Source organism: Cyprinodon tularosa, unplaced genomic scaffold, assembly GCF_016077235.1.
Source record: "Cyprinodon tularosa strain WSP-4 unplaced genomic scaffold, ASM1607723v1 ctg151, whole genome shotgun sequence".
NCBI lineage: Eukaryota > Metazoa > Chordata > Actinopteri > Cyprinodontiformes > Cyprinodontidae > Cyprinodon > Cyprinodon tularosa.
Genome location: NW_024038343.1, coordinates 1,255,001 through 1,273,595, shown reverse-complemented (window position 1 = coordinate 1,273,595; position 18,595 = coordinate 1,255,001). Strand labels below are relative to the sequence as shown.

The window sequence follows — 18,595 nt, the reverse complement described above, 5'->3', positions numbered from 1 at the left end:
AGCCACAGCTTCCCTGGGGCAGACTGAAAGAAGTGCAGAGGTGAATTTCCCCATTTTTGGACAATAAATGGATTTGCATTACATATCTGCAGTTTCTTAATTCACTTGATTATTAAGTATTATATACAGTATATGTGGCAGAATTCAAATAATTTTACATGAATCCGAGGTATATATAAATGTAAACAATCGCTATGTTAGCGTTTGTTGTGCCCAGAGACTGTTAGGAAAAGGGAGGTTAAACAGTTTTGGTGTCTATCCAAATTTAAAGTCAGTCCAGCATGAATGGCAGATGTAATGCTCCTTAGAGGAAGCTAAAACTGAAAGACACCAAAATCTGATCTGACAGTGTTCCTTTTAAAACGGCCAACTAAGGGCATGTTTTTAGTGTGACTTATCAAAATAACATTTAAGAATAAAATACAGGGCTATTTTTATTTCAACTAACAAACAGACCAACTTTTCCAACACTCATAGTAATGGCAGAAATAATAGCCCCTATAATGAGGTAATCTGCTTCTTGTCAGCAGACAGAGTAATAATGGTGTAGAGATGTAGAGTTAACATTTGGGCCACCACAGCTGGTACAGCGTGATGTAGCTAAGACTATAAAACTGAACCTCTTATTTCTGTATTTTTTTTACAGTTATTATTACTACAGTCTGAACGTTTGAACTGACATTAGTCTGCTCCGATATCCAGAGTCCTTTAGGAAACTATGACATATTTTTTTTTACTTAGTATTTCCCAGGTCTGATTAGCGGGAGTAATTAAGAGTATGGAAACATATTTGTATTTCAAGACTTCACTTTTTATCCAATTGTTTAGATTATTTATCTTGCCTTCTGCCCTTTTTTTCTTCCTTTTGCTTTACCTCCCTTCTTTGTGTCCTCCTGTGCTTGTCTCAACTCTTGTTTCTGTCCATTCTGTATGTCATGTCTGCTTTCTGTTTATTGTGTGGTTCTGGAGCAATATTATTGTGTGGTTGTTATTCATTCCATTAGATATGTAGAAGCTTAAACCCCACAAACTGATTTGTTGCCACTATAACTGCATCCCCTCAAGTGCTCCCATATAAAGATTTTAGTAATATCCATTTTATGGATTGTCATGCTTGGCTAAGCATTAAGATACACTGTATGGTTGCATCCAGTGGATGGGTTTATTTCATCCTGACAGTATAAAGTGTCTCCTCCTGGGCATGGGAGCACTGAGATTTGGCTGTTAGTCTCTGTATTGAGTGTCAGAGAAACATAAACCCAAACTTACAACCCACGGCATCCTCTGGGGATACTCTTCTTCCAGCTGCAGTGAGCAGCCAAGGCCTTAGGTTAGAGGACACATATTAGCTCCATGACTTTATGTGTTTGTATGAATTTCCCAAATTGCTGGGAAAAGGTCAGTGGGAGTCTGGATGGGATCTCTGCTCCAAACTTGGTTGTTTTGGCTCCTTTTTAGGGGATTTGTACTGCAGTCTCTTCATCTGTGGTCAAGCCTTCTGTCAAGAACCCTGTGAGATAACCACACCATCTATGTAAACTGGGCATGTCTGAGTCCACTGGATACAGTGTTGAATGGGTGCCATTGCACTCACTCTGAAGGTCAGACATGTTTTGGTTGGCATTGCCAAATAAAAAGTCGAATAGCAGTGTGGTTTACAGCTGCTTCCCATGAAGGTCTCTTGCAGATGTGACTTTACCAACCATGATACTGACTTTAGGTTTTTATTTTTTAAAGTAGCTTAACCTCACATCATTCATATGGAATTGTATGTCGGTCCTAGATGCTGTCTCAGTTAACTCTTTTGGGGATGACCACCTATATTCTGCTCACCCTCACCTCCCTGGGATTCATCATCGAGCAAAGGTTTGTGCTTTGCTTTCAATATAGCTGTAGATTTTTTTGTATAGAATGCTTTAAATGTCTTTTACAGAGAACCTTATTTGTTGTTTTGTCAAACCTTTTTGTCAAGCTAATTTTTTTACTGTAGAATAAGTGAAATAATTGTACAATCCAACTAATAGATTCAGTTAAAAAAGGTTTGTTCAAATTATGTTTGCAAACCAACATGTCCCAATGTGAAACTGGTTAACAGATCTAAAAGACAGCACACCCAGTATTACGATTTTCTTTTCTATTCAAATTCAATTCATTGAGATATATCTGGAAAGTGTGACATTTCTAAGGCTTTCGGGCCCCTGTGAGCCACAGCAAGAAAACATGTTTTTATCGAGGTGGTCACAAAAGAACCCAGAACAACCCTGAATGCTCAGCAGGCCTCTTTGGCCCACAGTTGACGCCAGACTTCATGGTTTGACTACAAGTAAGAGGCAAATTTGGCAATCATTGGACTGTTTCAAGGACAAACATTTTGATGATTATTTTAAGTTCTCTTTTAAAGAAAATGCTCTAGATTGATTTAAAAAAAAAGAAAACGAAAGGTAGACTTTTAAAAAGCTGTGTAAAATAACACAACTTCACAATGACAATCAAGCACCGTGATGATTTGGCCTACTTGACAACTTCCCATAAAGGAAGGAACCATGAATTCTCTTATCAGGCAGACAATCCTGAGGGAAAATGTTGAACCTTCCATTCATGACATAAACCTCCAGTAGGTAAATAGAGGTTTTGGTGTGACCTAGTCCAAGTCTGAGACTGAATCAGATTTTAAATTTGTGGTGTGACCTTATGTATGCATTACATGTTTAAACACCCTGCAATGTGACTTAATCCCATCAATTCTGCAAAGGAGGGAGGCCTTGACTTCATATAATATAGGATTAAGTTAACCATTTATTGCCAATAATGGCTGGCATCAGTCAATCAAATCATCAAGTTGTCTGTTTAACAATCAACCATCATTGCTTACATATTTAGCACTTGATAGTCAGCATCACTGAGGGGTGGTGCTCATCTCTAGAAGCCTATGGGCAAAAGGAGAGGTGCACCATGGATAGAGATGGGATTTTTGAGTCACCAATTAAGCTAACAGTAAAGAGTACCTGGAAAGAACATGCAAATACCATGCAGAAAGACGCTAGCCTGGGATTTGAACCTAATACCTATTTGCTGGAAGGCAACATTGCTACTAGTTGCACCATTGTGATATCAAACCCAAACCCTCTTTAATTATTTGAGACATAACATTTAGGTGAAAACCAAAAACAGATTAAAAACTAAGAAGTTTGCATACAGGCGGAATGTCCCATTTAACAGAATTGAGATCAGTCAGAATTGGATGTTACAGTAAGATAAATCAAGTAAAAACGTTTTTTTAAGCCTGCTCAGTTACTTTTGTGTTGTTTCATGTTTCCTTACTTTCAGGCCATCATCAGCTTTCTTGGAGGCAATTCGCTGCGTTATCATGGTAACATTGCTGCGGTTCAACTACCTGAGATCCCCCATCCCTTTACTGTCTGTCCCCACAGAGGTAAGATAAGCTATCTGAGCCTACAGATTAGGATACACCACACCTTATCAAGCATGTCTTTCAGGTGTTCTTCTAATTGTTTTTTTTTTTTCCTATGTGTTGCTTTTTGCCTTTGAATAAATTGTTGTGTGGAAAATTAAATATATATACAAAATAGAGAATCTATAAAACATAAAACATACTATATACAAAATATAGTATATAGGCTATATACTATATAGGCTATTATAGTATCTAGCTGTTCGTTAATGTAACGCAGAAAGTCAGGAGATGCTACGTTGGTGTAGCTTGTAGGTCCTAAACGGGGGAGGGAGGGAGAGAGGCAGTGTCAGTGTCATGGGGTCTCCGGGCCTTGTTGATACGGCTGGTAGCAGATGCAAAGAAACTGTTCTTGTGGTGTGAGGTTTTAGTCCTGATGGCCCGCATCCCCCTGCCAGAGGGAAGTGTCTGAAATAGCTTGTGGCTGGGGGGCGAGGGATCAGCCAAAATCTTCCCTGCACGCCTCAGAGTCCTGGAGGTGTACAGATCCTGGAGAGATGGAAGATTGCAGCCAATCACCTTCTCTGGTGATCAGATAGCACACTGCAGTCTGCCCTTGGCTTTGGTGGTGGCACCAGCTTACCAGATGGTGATGGAGGAGGTGAGGTTGACTCAATAATGGAGAAGTAGAAATGCACCATCATTGGCAGGAACTACATCCTCTGCTGGGCTTTCTTGCTGATGGAGTTGATGTTCAACTCCGACTTTACAATAGGTCCTGTGTGATAATAGTTCCCAGGAAGTGGAAAGACTCCACAGTGTATGTATAAAGATGATCTTACCATAACACAATAAGCTAATTATTTCTTTGTTTTAACTGTACAACGTTATATTTGAATAATTTGTTGTGCCAGTTGTATCAAATACTGAGTTGATTAAAAGTAAATATTTTATTTAACATTATTACATTAGACATTTCTTTGAAAATAAAAGCATGAACACACAAAGGCCTTTCCCATTCACTGTGCTAAATACTAGCTTTTGTTTTTAATCCTGTTACAAGAGTTTTGTGTTATCCAAGCACAGCAGAGAAGTCGATGCTGCCCGGCCATGCAGCACGGCAAAAAAATTGGCTATTTAAGTAATACCTCAAGGAGTTTATCAAGTGCTAATATTTAAAAACGAAACTACACAAAGTGAAGTCTGCATCCTTGTTACCATTAAGAGTTAAAATAATCCTAGGCCAGACTATTGATTGATTTTTTTTTATTTCTTGCTTGCATCCGCTCTGGTTTTACTTCTCCTATAAATACCAGTGAGTTAAAAATGAGCAGTGACTCCCTCTACTGGATGGCTGTAACACTACAAGATTGAAAAAAATCCATAAGCCATTAATCAACTATTCATTATTAGTTGATTATTTGTTTACAGATCTAGTGAGAATAACACAGGCGTCCTAATTTATCGACTCACAAGTTACTTTGTACAAATATGATTAGTGAATGTTTAAGCATTGAAAACTTGTACATGAGTATCTACAAACAGTTCCTGGCAGGCGTTGTGTTTACTACTGGTGTGTTGTGGCCTGTTTGCCGCTGATTGTGGGAGCTGTGTGGTCTGTGTTGTGTGAGTGAAATGTGTTTGAGCCGGGTGCTAAGTCCTGCCCCACAGTCCTGTGATCTACGAGTCCAGATGCGTTGCCCAATTGACCATAAAATTGGCTTGCCTTTCTGGGTCTGACAGCTTGAATGTGGATGGAGGCTGACCTCTCATTATTTGCCCTCCCTCTGCTCCAACTGCCTCCTTTTCTCCCTGCACAGCCATGACTGCTTGATGTCGGCGTGAATCAGAGCAACACTTCTGGAAACAATTAGTGTCGTCTGCCACTAACTAGTTCAGGCCGATGAAATTTGCCATCGCCTTTTTTTTTTAAGTCCTTTGACTCCACATCTGTTTTGTAAAGGTGTTCAAATGACAACCCAAGGTTTTCCCACCTTTTCTTTTTCTCACCATAAAATCTAGTAAAACTGAATTAATTCTTTTTCGAAAGTGACGCCTGACACAGAGTGTATAAGTAACCAGCTGGAGAGCAAAAAAGGCTTTTGATTTATGCTGTACATGCTCCCTGACTCTGTCACTGTGCAGATGTTTCTTTAAGCGATTCATTAGGGCTCATTTCAAGTCGCCGTACATCAGGTTTAGTTGGATAACTGTCTTGCCTGCAGGTGGGGGCTCAGAAAAAAAGACCTCTGTGTATTCAGAATAGTTTCTGACATATTTCTTTCCCTTTGTTCAAAACTACAACAAAGAAAAAGAAAGATTAAACCCACCCCCAAACATTAGACTCTTATAACCATATATGATTCTGAAGCTCTTTGTTGTAAAGAAAGTTTTGAAGTCGGGCCAATCAATTATCAGTCTGTAGAAATATAGAGGAGGCAATTCCCATTTAATTGTGTTCAGACTCACTGTACATTTGAAAGAAAAGGGGGAAAAAAACTACAAAAACTAGGTCGGTTTGTGGTCCCTCAAAACCAGTGGTGTGATATACTGCACCCTTAAAGCTCACAGTGGTATTTATAGTGGCTCTGGAGATTTCCCTTGTAAAGCTGCAGGCTTGACCTGTAAACCAGGGCTGCCTCTCGCTCCAAGCCGCCCACTCGCCACTCTAAAGAAACCCACGTCTGCACGACTCACATGAAGAAGTGTGTGAAGGAGTTAGGGTGTGTTTGGTCGTGAGCTGACTGTGCTTAATGCGTCAGACAATGCGTTCCAAACTTATTGTCACCCCTGGTAAATATAAAAAAAATCCTTCAAATAGAGTCATATTTACTGCAGTAAGATGTTAATCTCTATGTTCAGCCACATTATATATCACTGTAGATAACAATATTGTAAATTTGTTTAAGATGGATTAAAGTGCACAATTGTGCTTGAAAGTTGACATACCATCCCATTAAAGAAAATCCCTAATTTACACTTGTAATTCACGAAACTGAAAAAAAAAAAAATAAATAAATACAAAAGTATTTCATTATAATTTAGTATAATAAAATATTGACTTAAATAGTTAATTTAAAAACATAAAAAAAAAAAAAACGAATTTAGACAAAAGTACTATATTTATGAACAATAAACCAACATACTTGTCATCAGGTGCAGAAGTCTGACTGAACATTTTATGAACATTACAGAAAAAAACAGATTTTAGTGTCATGATTTGGAATTTTAATTTATTATTATTTTTGTCAATTTCAATTTACTGGCAGCTGATCTTTGTATTCAAGCTGCAGTTTTTCTAATGGACTAAAACTCAGAGTAAAGCCACACTTGTGAAACACGTTGCTTCCATTGGTTAGAAATGGCCATGCCAGGACAGATCACAGACCCGGAAATGGATGCAAGCTACTACAGGGTCTTGCATGTAGTATTTCTTTTTTTTTTTTTTTTTTTTTTTACAAATTATGCCGTGATTACATCTGTGAAACCATTATGAGTATATGCTGATGAAGATTCTCAGTCATCCAGGTTATAGTCATTCCATAAAAGTTTAAAAAACAATCCACTGGACTTGGTTTCCACGGTTTGAAGACGTTTCGCTTCCCCTCCAGGAAGCTTGGAAGCTTGAGTATCTAGGGCAGCTCATTCAGGGGAGATTTTGAAGCAGTTTATTTTCTAATTTTGTAATTGTGTTGGAAAATGTTCCCTTCAAGCTGAGGGAGATCTACAGCTTGCTTGTTGCAGTGCTGCCAAGCTGGTAGTTTGGTATGATTTTGTTGATACGGTGACTTGCTAAGTCCAATGAGTCATATGCTTTCTGTGTTTTGGTCAGTTTGTATTTATACCTAAAGCTAACCAGTGCAGAGTCCACTTGGAAGCAGATTTTTTGTTCCAAACGAGAGTTTGCTGGCCTTTATTTACACCTACACCACAGATCTGGACAAAGTGGGGATAACTCTTGTCCCTTTACAGCTGACTAAGTGTGTCAGGTGTAAATACGCCCTTAGACTGTGGGATAAGTTGACAGATATAATGGGATGAAGTAAAAGCCAATTTCTTCATTTGAATGACCCTCTCAAAGTATAGACTTAAGTACCATTTAGACTCACAAACTCTCTCAATCTGTCTTATACCCCTTTCACACTGGTCGAAAAACCCATTTAAACGGGAACAATCGGCTTTTAGTTATAGTGGGAACAGATGCATGTCTACCTGGGTCAAACAACTCTGCAAGCGACCCATGTTTAAGTCACCTCTATGCTGATCGGCTTGCAGTGGGAACACCAGACCCGGAGAGGGATTCGGACAGATGAAAGAGCGAAATGATAAAGAATACTGACTACGCTCTAGCTCCTGTCCATGTTGCTCTCCATTATTTACTTCCCTGATTTCCGTCTCACTTTCGACATAATCAACGCTCAACTGGCATGATGCCGTTATCAGACACTCTGCGGTGGGGGGCAGTGGCCACACAGCTTTCCAGCTGGGCGTCAGACTCTGCGTTTCGGTCAAATGAAAAAAGAGCCAAAAGCCGATAGTTAGCAGGTCAACCTGTTTAAAAAAAAAAATAATAAAATGTGTTTTCAGTGGGAAAGCGGCTATAGTGGAGTAGTTTTACCATCTACTGTATGCTAAAATGCACAAAAGAACTTATAGACACTAGGCTTGTACCGATCCGATCCACGTATCGGATCGGGACGCCGATATTGGCAAAAAAATGCGTATCGGCAAAGCATGTAAAATGCCGATCCAGACTGCCGATCCAGTTTAAAAAAAAAATCCGGTCCGTATTTTCCAGTTTCGCCGATTGAAACGATCCATTCCACTATTTTGCGCCAGTGTTCCCCTGTTTTGCATTTTTATGAAAACTTACAGTAATACTTGCACCTTTAACTGTTTACGGTTTTACTGTTCACTGTGCAATTTCAGATTGCTATTCATAATTTTGTCCAGTTTGTGTTTATCTCTTAATAAACAGGAAAGTTTGTTGTTACCAAGCATTGTGTTTTATTCAATCTCACCTAATTTAGCTGGCTAGATGTTATCAAGAGTACTAAAACCCTTTTCAACATGAGTCTTACAACTAAGGCTAAATACTTTAACTTAAACTTAAATACATGCTCGGATAGGCTGGTATCGGCCAGTATCGGATCGGAAGTCCAAAAACAATATCGGTATCGGATCGGAAGTGCAAAAACCTGGATCGGGACATCTCTAATAGACACATTCCCTAGAAGACCTGCAGGTTTAGCTGCAGCAACAGCTCTTTTAGTCTATGAAGTCTTAACTCTGGAAAGTTGCATCTTAAAGCATAACATACTTTTTTGACAGATTCGGTTTCATCAAAAAAAAGGAAAATAATAATTTAAGTACTTTCCTGTTTAAACGTATGTACTGCTTAGTGTTGGTATATCACATGTAATAATAATAGAAAATAATAGATTTTTCCCCTGAGGTGAGAATATGTGAGGAAAATCAATGAGCACAAAATTTCTAGGCACACTCAATATTAACAAACTTACAGAATAATTACAATTTTATTAATCTATGGTAAATAAAAAGACAAAGCCAGTAAGGGAAATGTTTACATTCCTTTTTAGACACAGGACCTTCTCAATAAGTCTGTTAGTAAAACCATAAAACTTAAACAGGGTGTACTTTCACTTTACCGTAAATGTCACCACATTGATAATTTGTTTGCAGAGCTTTTGTAGTTTATTAGATGGTGATTTCTTGCTTTAATGTCTGTCAGTGGGTGTGTGTACTGCAGTGCTCTTTAAATGTGGTGGCATGCAGGTTGTAATAATGTAACCCAGGACTGTGTGCTGTGTGGGCTTCTGGTTTTGCCTTAAGGTACATGAAAACAAGTTCTAGAGTAGAATACAGACACTGCATATTCGATAGTAATTTGGGAGCTTTCCTCTTAAATATCCACTAGCTGTTAGTGAAGCCACAGCAATTTACAAGGAAAGCTAATAAAAAATACACCTCTCTTTGGTAGACAGAAGCAGACAGCGTATCTCATATATTATTGCTGAACAATGGCTGAATCATTAATTAACTTGAGAGTTAAAGCAACTTTAATTGTCTCATTTATAATGTATTTTTTTGTTTTTCCGAAACAAAAACCTCCCAATAAAAATACTTTATGATGTAGAATAGTAACTCAGGCAAATTAAATACTTCAGAAGCAATTCAAAGTAAGGATTCAAATTTTTAAACCAATGTAAGTTTTCCACTTTTCATTCTTGCGGTGTTTCTCAATAAAAAAAAAAAAATCTGACAGTGTAAAAAAAAAAAAGATGAAATCCTCCAAAGCCAAAAGGAGAGGTCAGAAAAATATTATTAAAGCCATACCTAACACAAAGGGTGTTCTTCAGCACCAAAAGACCTTATCTTCAACATTAACTGATTCGAAAAATGTCTCGATCCCACCCTCTTTTCCACAATCTCCTTCAGATAAGACTTATATCTGATGGTATCCTTCACTGAAACGAAGGTGTGAGAGGTTAGCTGGATCTCCTTTTTTAAAACTTTTTTTTTTTAAGCCTAAATGAGTGGTAGCAAAAGGCAGTGCTGAGGTTAACAGGCTTCTTTGGAACTGTGGAAACTCAGCGAGCATGACATCATTTGAGAGCTCACAGGAATGGAAAGGAAAGGAAATCTCCTCCCAAGGAGAAAATGGGAATGTAGAGGGGGGTTTGAGAGTGGAACGCTGGGTCGAACTGTCCCGTTAAAGTAAACAGCAGGGTGGTTTGCAAAGGCACACAGTGTGAAATAGTATCAGTCAAATTGTCGGGGACCCGTCAAAGAGTAGCTGCTTGGTTTTATGCTGTTGCACCACTTGCCAGGTTTAGCCATGGAAATACAGACCAAGAGGGGGAGGTTCTTGGACTCCTTTACTTTGAATTTTGTGCAGTCAAAGCTTTAATGCGGTTAAAACTGAATAACTTCTTAATTTTGTTCCTGTTTTGTGCTTTAATTCCCACTAATAATCCGGTTTCCATCACAGCATTACAGCTGCAGCTTCAGCCTGATTAGGCTTGACAGAAACCTCTCTGAAATGCACATAAAGCAGAAGCTGCTCATAAATCAAAGCATACTATTAAAGACGTCTTAATATCCAGTTAGGAATTTAACAAATACTTATTTGCTGAATACACGTCAAAATGCTGCCGAGAGCAGTTTTAGCAACTTGTTCCACAATATTTCCAGCTGCAGCATCTTGTCTGAAGTTAGCTGGAAAAAGTTTCCTGCTGCCAGAATCTGCAAGACTATGGGGGATTCAAACTCTAAAATACTTCGGATCCTGTGTTGCAACATTTGAAGAGATTACTGTTAGGCAAAGAGTGAAACAAAACATGTACATTCTCTCCATCAGCCTGCAGAATCGAAAATCATTTCCAATTGGTTGCTATAAAACTCTAAATTCAAACAGTTTGATGATTTATGTTGTGATAAGCAGAGTGTCTAGGAACTGTTAATCAATAATCCATGATTTCTAATTCCCCCTGGGTATTAATATGATTTGTTTTTCAAAAAATGGAAAACAGCACAATATGTTTTGAAGATATGTTCTTTATAAATCAAAAAATGGCAACAAGAACATAGTTTCTTGTCTAGAAACAGCTATATCTACTGGCAGAGTTGTCATAAAACATTAAGACAAACAGAACTGGGATAAGACTGATGTGCTGAGATAAAGAAAACATGAGAGAAAATAGATTGATTTTATTTATATATTTAAGGAACAGTGCACACAACAAACATTGTTAATAAACTGAAACAAGAGACATTGCAGTTGATGAAAACAGCTGCATATACATACAAATGTAGGTACAGTAATACGGAGGGAAGGATTTAGGGACAGCTTCTCTGCTTGAAAACAGAAGTTGCCTGATTAAGTTCTGAAAACTGACTTGTTTGAGATATGTTTTAAAAAAAAAAGTATTCTGCACAGAATCTTTTAATATTTAGCTCATGCTGCATATTAATAAAATTAGTATAAAGAATGATTGTCTGGGTATTTTTGCAATGATGACAACTGACGTTTTTCCTCTGCAGCTGGTTTTAAAGCATGTCCACATGTGGTATGATCTGGAGAAAAACAAGGCTAGAAAAGCAGAATTCTTCCTCTTCCACATTCTCATACAGCCAGCAGCCTCTCTCCTCTGTCATTTACTGGTATTGAACATGATTCAACACTTTTACACATTCACATTTTCTGTACCAGGGGAATTATTTCAACAGTTCAAGATAAATCAATTTGGTGATTATTGCTAAAAAATATTTATTAATTTCACCTCCCAATTGTAAACAACTATTTATGGCTATTTATGCTGCTGGCTATATACTGCTACGCTTTTCCCAGCTGCCCAGAGGAGCAATGATGCACTCTGTCTGTGGAAATTCACTGTTGAATAGAGTAAATTGATAAAATTTTTGTTTGAATAATTCATACTGTGTATGCTCACCATTTTGGAAAATTTGGAAATTGATGTTAGAAATTGTAGAAAAAAGTTTCAAATGAATACATTTTTCCCGTTGAATGGATAGCATCTGCATTGCTATATTAGACTTTATTTGGCCTTAGATGCCGTGAGCCATGCTGCACGGTGAAGCAGCGGGTAGCGCCGTTGTCTGCAGCAAGAATGTTCTGGGTTCGATTCCCAGTCCGGGTTATTTCTGCATGTAGTTTGCATGTCCTCCCTGTGTATGTGTGGGTTCTCTCTGGGTACTCCAGATTCCTCATACAGTCCAAAAACATGACTGTTAGGTTAAGTGGCTTTTCCAAATTGTACTTAGGTATGAGCTCCACACCGAACCTGACAAGGACTGAGCGGGAGAAAATGGATGGATGGATGGATGGATGGATGGATGGATGGATGGATGGATGGATGGATGGATGGATGGATGGATGCTAGCTATTGGCCTATTCCCCTTCTAATGGCCCGGGACACCCTGTTGAAGTGTATCTCAGTATGGATTGCTTTGAACAGGACATTATAAAAATGCATCTGGTTAAATGGGCAAAAACATCTCAAAAAACTTATACTGGATAAAGATTTTGTGCAAATTAGCAATTCAGCATAGAAATTATTTTCATTAACAAGTTCTACCTTTTTGAGGATTATAACACTACGCTGATGAAGGTTCTCAGTCATCCAGGTCAAAGTCATTCCGTAAAAATTCAAAAAATATCCACTGGACTTGGTTTTCAAGATTTGATTTGAATTCTTGATTTGAATTCTTGAAAACCAAGTCCAGTGGATATTTTTTGAATTTTTACGGAATTATAACACTACCAAGAACTGAAAAAACCCATACAGATTTGTGTTATATAAAGGCCTTGACCCCTTGACAAAACAGTAAGTGGCTCATCTGCTTTGTTCTCTTCTGCATGGTGGCTCACTTTTCACTCCTGAAAGTCAGATCTTTTTATGTCGTAATTCTCAACTTTTAAATAGAAGCTCTGATCCTGTCTCAGGCATTCTACTCATTGTCTTATCCAAATAAACCATAATACTGCAATCGATCTTTGTTTACCACTTTTGTTGCTGTGCCAGTGCCTTGGCTCGCTCTGACAGAGACAGATGTGCTGATTGTCGTTGATTAGTACCTCATTTGATCACCCAGAAAGCCACCCATGTGGCAGGAAAACAAAATTACATCAAGAGCGTTCGGCCACTTCAAATTTTTTCAGGCACACACGAATCTGCCAAAAGAGTCAGATAGCACTTTTCTAACTACATTATCAGCGAACAGATTTACAGATTTTGCTCTGGTTGGGTCTCTGAGGTCTTTGGATAGTTGTTGCATTGCTAGATTGTCTGTGCGAATAATTTGTCCTCCTGTCAGCACACATGTAAAGCGAGGGGAAAAATTCTTGGCTTATTACAGATTACTTTTGTTTTTTTAAGATCAACAAGATATGGAATTGATACATTTTTCTCCATCATCATTCACAAAAACACTTGATCAAAATATCTGATGAAGGGCAGAAAATAGCAGTCTGAGAGGCTGCAGTAGGAATTATCGCACTTACTAGAATGGCTTCTATTTGTCACGAAGTGGAGGAAGCGCGGATGGAGTCTGTGTGAATGAAGGGGTAGCTAGATCCTTGCTCCACAAGAGTTGAATCAAATGACTGATTATATCTTTAGCATCTGATTTGAGTTAGGTTTGCAAAGGTAGGAATATACCTAAAACTTAATGGGCAGCAGATTTCATCTTTTGTCCTACTCTTCATAGCAAACTTGCATGAATTCAGTTACATTTCATGAACAATCAATTAGGAGACACCATAGCATCTTTATCCAAGTTGTTTCTGATCTATTCAAACATCACTTCAATACCTGTTTTTTCTTTCATCGGAGTTGGACCAACTTGTGTGCTATTGGATCAATTTCCTGCTGACTAACCATTAGATTCACACAGACTTCGCCACCATTGTGTTTTTCTAATAGAAGCCTGATAGCTATGGCTAATAGAAGCTATTTTAGTCAGTGCTGTAATGTATTCAGCTGCCGCAGTGCCGTGGCTTAATGAATATCTCTTCTCTGTCTTGGACCTGGTCAGTTTATAACAAATGGTGGAGCAAAACAAGGAGCTGATGGGGGAAATCCTGATATCCATCAGAACTTTCAGCTAGAATGCATGATCTACTTTTTTATGAAATTTGGAAGACATCCACGTGGTGGTGAAGAAGCACAAAATCATTACACCATTTCTACAATTTTTTTATGTGAATAATTTTGTTTTTTCTAATATTGTAGGCCTGAGCTAATGTTATGTAAGTTTAGAATGTTGTTCAAAAAATGTAGTGGATCATATAATGTTTTATTTTTTTTATTTTTTTAGTTAAGATGATTGTTGTGTACGTTCAATCATTAGTGGTTTTGGCCATAAAAACCCGTCAATTAATGATTATTGATTAATGATGAGTGCTGTTCGTCTAGTTGAGGCCTTCAATGCCTATATGTTATTTTAGGCTCCTGTCTGACCTGCTGGGGGAAAAATTTATTTCTTCTTGCAGTATTTTGGTAGAAGGGCCATTGCTGGAAAGGCTCCCCAGTCATCTATGGCTTCTCCATGTGTAGATAATTGCTCTCTGTGGTTTAGTGCTGGGATGTACACACACACACACACACAAACAGTAATAAGTTTTGTCAGGGAGACCTCCTCCCCTTTGTAAATTGAGATACATCCCTACAAAACATGTAAAGAAAGGCCAATTTTTACTGTAAATGGTTTTTCTTACTTTTATCCCTTTTAATTTCTGACTGAATAACTATTCGTTTTTTGTTTTTCATCAAACATGTTGATAAGAAAAGAAGAAATGTAGGTTTATTATGAGCTTATGGTATTATTTTGAGTATCTCTAAAGTTAAAAAAGCCAGAATCAAAACAACAATGCTATTGTGAAAGGAAAGAGGCATTTCTGAAACTTGAATGGCCAAGTTGGGAAACTGAACTTTGAAGCTTACATAGTTCCAATTTTAATGTTAATAAGATATATTATTGTAGGTTACATTTATTATGTTAGGAAAAATGTATTTCCTGATCATAAAAAAGTTATTTATTTTTTCTTATTTTCTCCTATTTTTCTAATCCACCTCACAGTGCCCTGTGATAGCTCCACTTTGAACCAGTGCAGAACATATAGTAACACGGTGAAAATAACCATTAGTATTTAACCATAAAAGTGAAGATATAACAATTGACAATCAGTTTGGTTGAGTGAATTTACTCAAGTTTTATTATTAAATGTATCCCATTTCAATATCTATCAAACACCAAGAGAAGGTAGGTAACATCTACTCAAACTGAAACATTGTCAATACAGAAAGACTTTAGAACACATGATCTTTGTGTTGCAATGTAGCGGTGATACAGACTACTCCGCCATCCAGGCTGCAATCCTAACTTTAGTTTGATTGAAAATTGTGGGCTTTCTTGAACAGAAAAATAAGAAAACCTATAAATAATGGTTTACACACATTTAGATTTAAAGGAATAGTACACCCAAAACATGTTTAGCCTTCATTTTCTACTCACCCCCATGCTGAACAACACTCTGGAGTACTTTTTTGATATCTCAAATGCATCTGGAGATCTGGGAGGCTTCTTGCTGTCTGCTGACATTCAAATAATGGAGGTCTATTGTGCCCAAGACAGAAAGGTCCATAAAAGTCCACAAAAACGTGTCAATATTCCTCCATACTGCTCGTCCAATGTATTCCAAGTGTCCTGAGTGGGTAGCATCCAGAATTTACTCGAAACGAAGTCATTTAGAATGTTTTTAGAGCATAAACAGTAGTGTATAGGATTTCCTGAAAGCGCGCACATGCGCTACGGAAGCCGGCAGACCAAACCAGCGCATTCAGCTCGGCAAAGAACTCATGCTCTTCCTCAACACTGAAGTCCTCAGACTTTTTTCTTTCGTTGTTTCTTTCTTTGCACAGGTAAACAGCACATTTCTTTTTCTACGCTTGCATTATCGGCAGAGCAGACGCTGAATGCGCACTTTCATCTGGTTTGGTCTGCCGGCTTCGATAGCGTCCTGAACGCGCATGTGCGCGCTTTCAGGAAATCCTATACACCACTGTTTATGCTCTAAAAACATTCTAAATGACTTTGTTTCGAGTAAATTCTGGATGCTACCCACTCAGGACACTTGGAATACATTGGACGAGCAGTATGGAGGAATATTGACACGTTTTTTGTGGACTTTTATGGACCTTTCTGTCTCTGGCACCGTAGACCTCCATTATTTGAATGTCAGCAGACAGCAAGAAGCCTCCCATATCTCCAGATGCATTTGAGATATCAAAAAAGTACTCCAGAGTGTTGTTCAGCATGGGGGTGAGTAGAAAATGAAGGCTAATCATGTTTTGGGTGTACTATTCCTTTAAGAAACTAATTTTAAACATCACACCAGCCCTACCATAAAATTGAGCAAATTCTAATTTGTGATATGGAGACACTGCAAATAAAAAAAAAAAAAAAGTTTTTACGCTTCGATGGGGTTGTTCTTCAGTCACATAAAAATTATCTTATTTTGCAAAACTACCAATGAAACCGATTTTATTGCATCACATGAATCAGTCTGCAACCTGACCGTACTGGCTTGTACAATTCAAACATTTGAAAATTAAACACTGAAAATTAAAGATTAGTCATTTTTGAGATCTTATGACATACCTGAAGATTTGGTTAAATTCAACTTCAAAAAGTAAAAACCCTGCCTACTACCCTTACTGTATCAGGTTTTAAACCAGTGGTCTCAAATCATCAAAAAACTGGATCCCAACCATGGAGTCAAGCTATGCAGAGCTTTGCTAATGAGGTAATTTTAGAGTCAGGTGTGTTGAAGAAGGGGAGCTTTTAAAACCTGTTTGACACCCATCCTGGAGTTTGATGCCACTGTTGTAAACATTCATCCTAGGATTCGTCCAATTCTTGCAAGTAATAGCTCCTGTTTCCAGCTCCTATCCCTTCATCATTGGCTTGGTCAACAGAAAGAAAACTATTCAAGACAAGAAGGAAATTCCAGACTGCTGTGCTGAATCTAGAAAGCCTTCAGCCTTATAGACGTCACTACATGACGGAAACATGGATGTTTGGATAAAGCTAGGCAATTTGGGACTATAGCCTTCTGAAAAATTCTACAAAAGAACAAAATTGGATATATTAAACTGGTGAAACTGCATTATAAAACCAAAACAAATAAAGGTGTGTGCATTAGCATGTGTCACACAGAGAATATGTGAAAATATGATGTAATTTTGTTTAAATTTCCTGGCCTGGGTTGAGGTGAGGTGATGTACAGTACAGCTCCTAAGCTCCAGATAGGAACATTAGCATGTCGCTGTGCTAAATGAACTATGCTAGGAAAACATCAGGCTTATTTTCTACCTCTTCGCTTTCTGGCAGGACTACTTATAGAGCATTTATCATGGCAACTGCTTACATATTTTCCCTTTGGCTTGTAAGTTCTTATCGTATTGGTGATTTTTCTGAACCTTGACCACTGGCCTCTGCCTACCTCATGTTGTCAGATAGGTTCTATTGTAGTCATTTATTAATTCAGTAGGTCTGGTAGTGCTTAGACGTTTGTGGCTAAGTAAACAAGTTCATTCAAGTTCATTCAGAATTATATAAATTACCTTTTACTTTGGGACTTGTTGGTTTGTTAATCTTTTCTCAGGCCATCTTTCTCTGATATTAACTGTTTTTTTTTTTTTGATCATGTTAACCATTGGGTTTAAAGCAAAAAAGAAATTATTAAGTGGGAGATACTGCTTTCCAGTGCTGTTGTTTGTGTTTCGTCGCCACCTTCTGCATGTCTGCAGACCAACTCCCTCTATTTTGGCCACACAGGCATCTCCTTTGAATGATGAGATGAAAAGTGAAATCAAGACACGTGAAAATGGTCGTCCTCTGGGTTTTATCTTATGTTTTCAATGTGGCGTAGTAATCTGCTGGAGTTGTTGCTAACCCTCCACGCAGTCCTCTAAGAGACACAAAGCCAGTGCCTGCAAATACCAGATGTTGGAAGGAAAAACATCTAAACAACTGTAGCATTTAAAACTGGCACACCATCAGACTTCTTTGTGTTTTGCTGCACTTTCACATGAAGCCACCGCTGTTTAACATGTGTTTTGTCTGGCCGCTCTGTGTCGAGCGCGTGGGAGTGTAACTGCGATATTTCTCATGGCAGCGTTACAGATGGAGCTGCACAGAACCTCTGGTGGGACATTAACCTGCTCAGCATATCCTCCCTTAGTCTGCCTTGCACAGGGTCTGTAGATCTGCTCATAATGAACGCACAGGAAGCCCTCCATGTGTGAACAGTGCTGACAGAAACATTTTTTTAAAGTTTTTTTGATGTTTTTAAATGTTATGTTAAGTTATAATGTTTCTATAGGAATTGACCTTTATCTTTGAAAACTGTTTGATTATTTCATAATTCTCTTGTTGTCTGCTGGATATCATAGGGCTGTTGGTGCTCACAAACTTTTTTTTGTCTGGAGATTTTAGTAATGTAGACCGTTAATGACAAAATCGATCTTTTTGTAAATAGAAAATCAGTCAATCTCTGAGCCCTACTCATTCAGTGCTGCAGCTCCAGTTATTTAAATATTGTAAACTAAGAAATTAAAAGAGCTCACAGCCATATGT

At 38.1% G+C, this 18,595-nt stretch overlaps 1 protein-coding gene across 1 annotated transcript in view; it reads left to right on the top strand.

Moving 5' to 3' along the window:
* Positions 1-18,595, top strand: part of agmo (alkylglycerol monooxygenase) — a 79,679-nt gene that overhangs the window by 51,995 nt on the left and 9,089 nt on the right. Inside the window, exons 11-12 of the mRNA XM_038279588.1 lie at positions 1,784-1,866; positions 3,328-3,433. Coding sequence (XP_038135516.1) covers positions 1,784-1,866; positions 3,328-3,433 — 189 coding nt within the window. The remainder of the gene's footprint in view (positions 1-1,783; positions 1,867-3,327; positions 3,434-18,595) is intronic.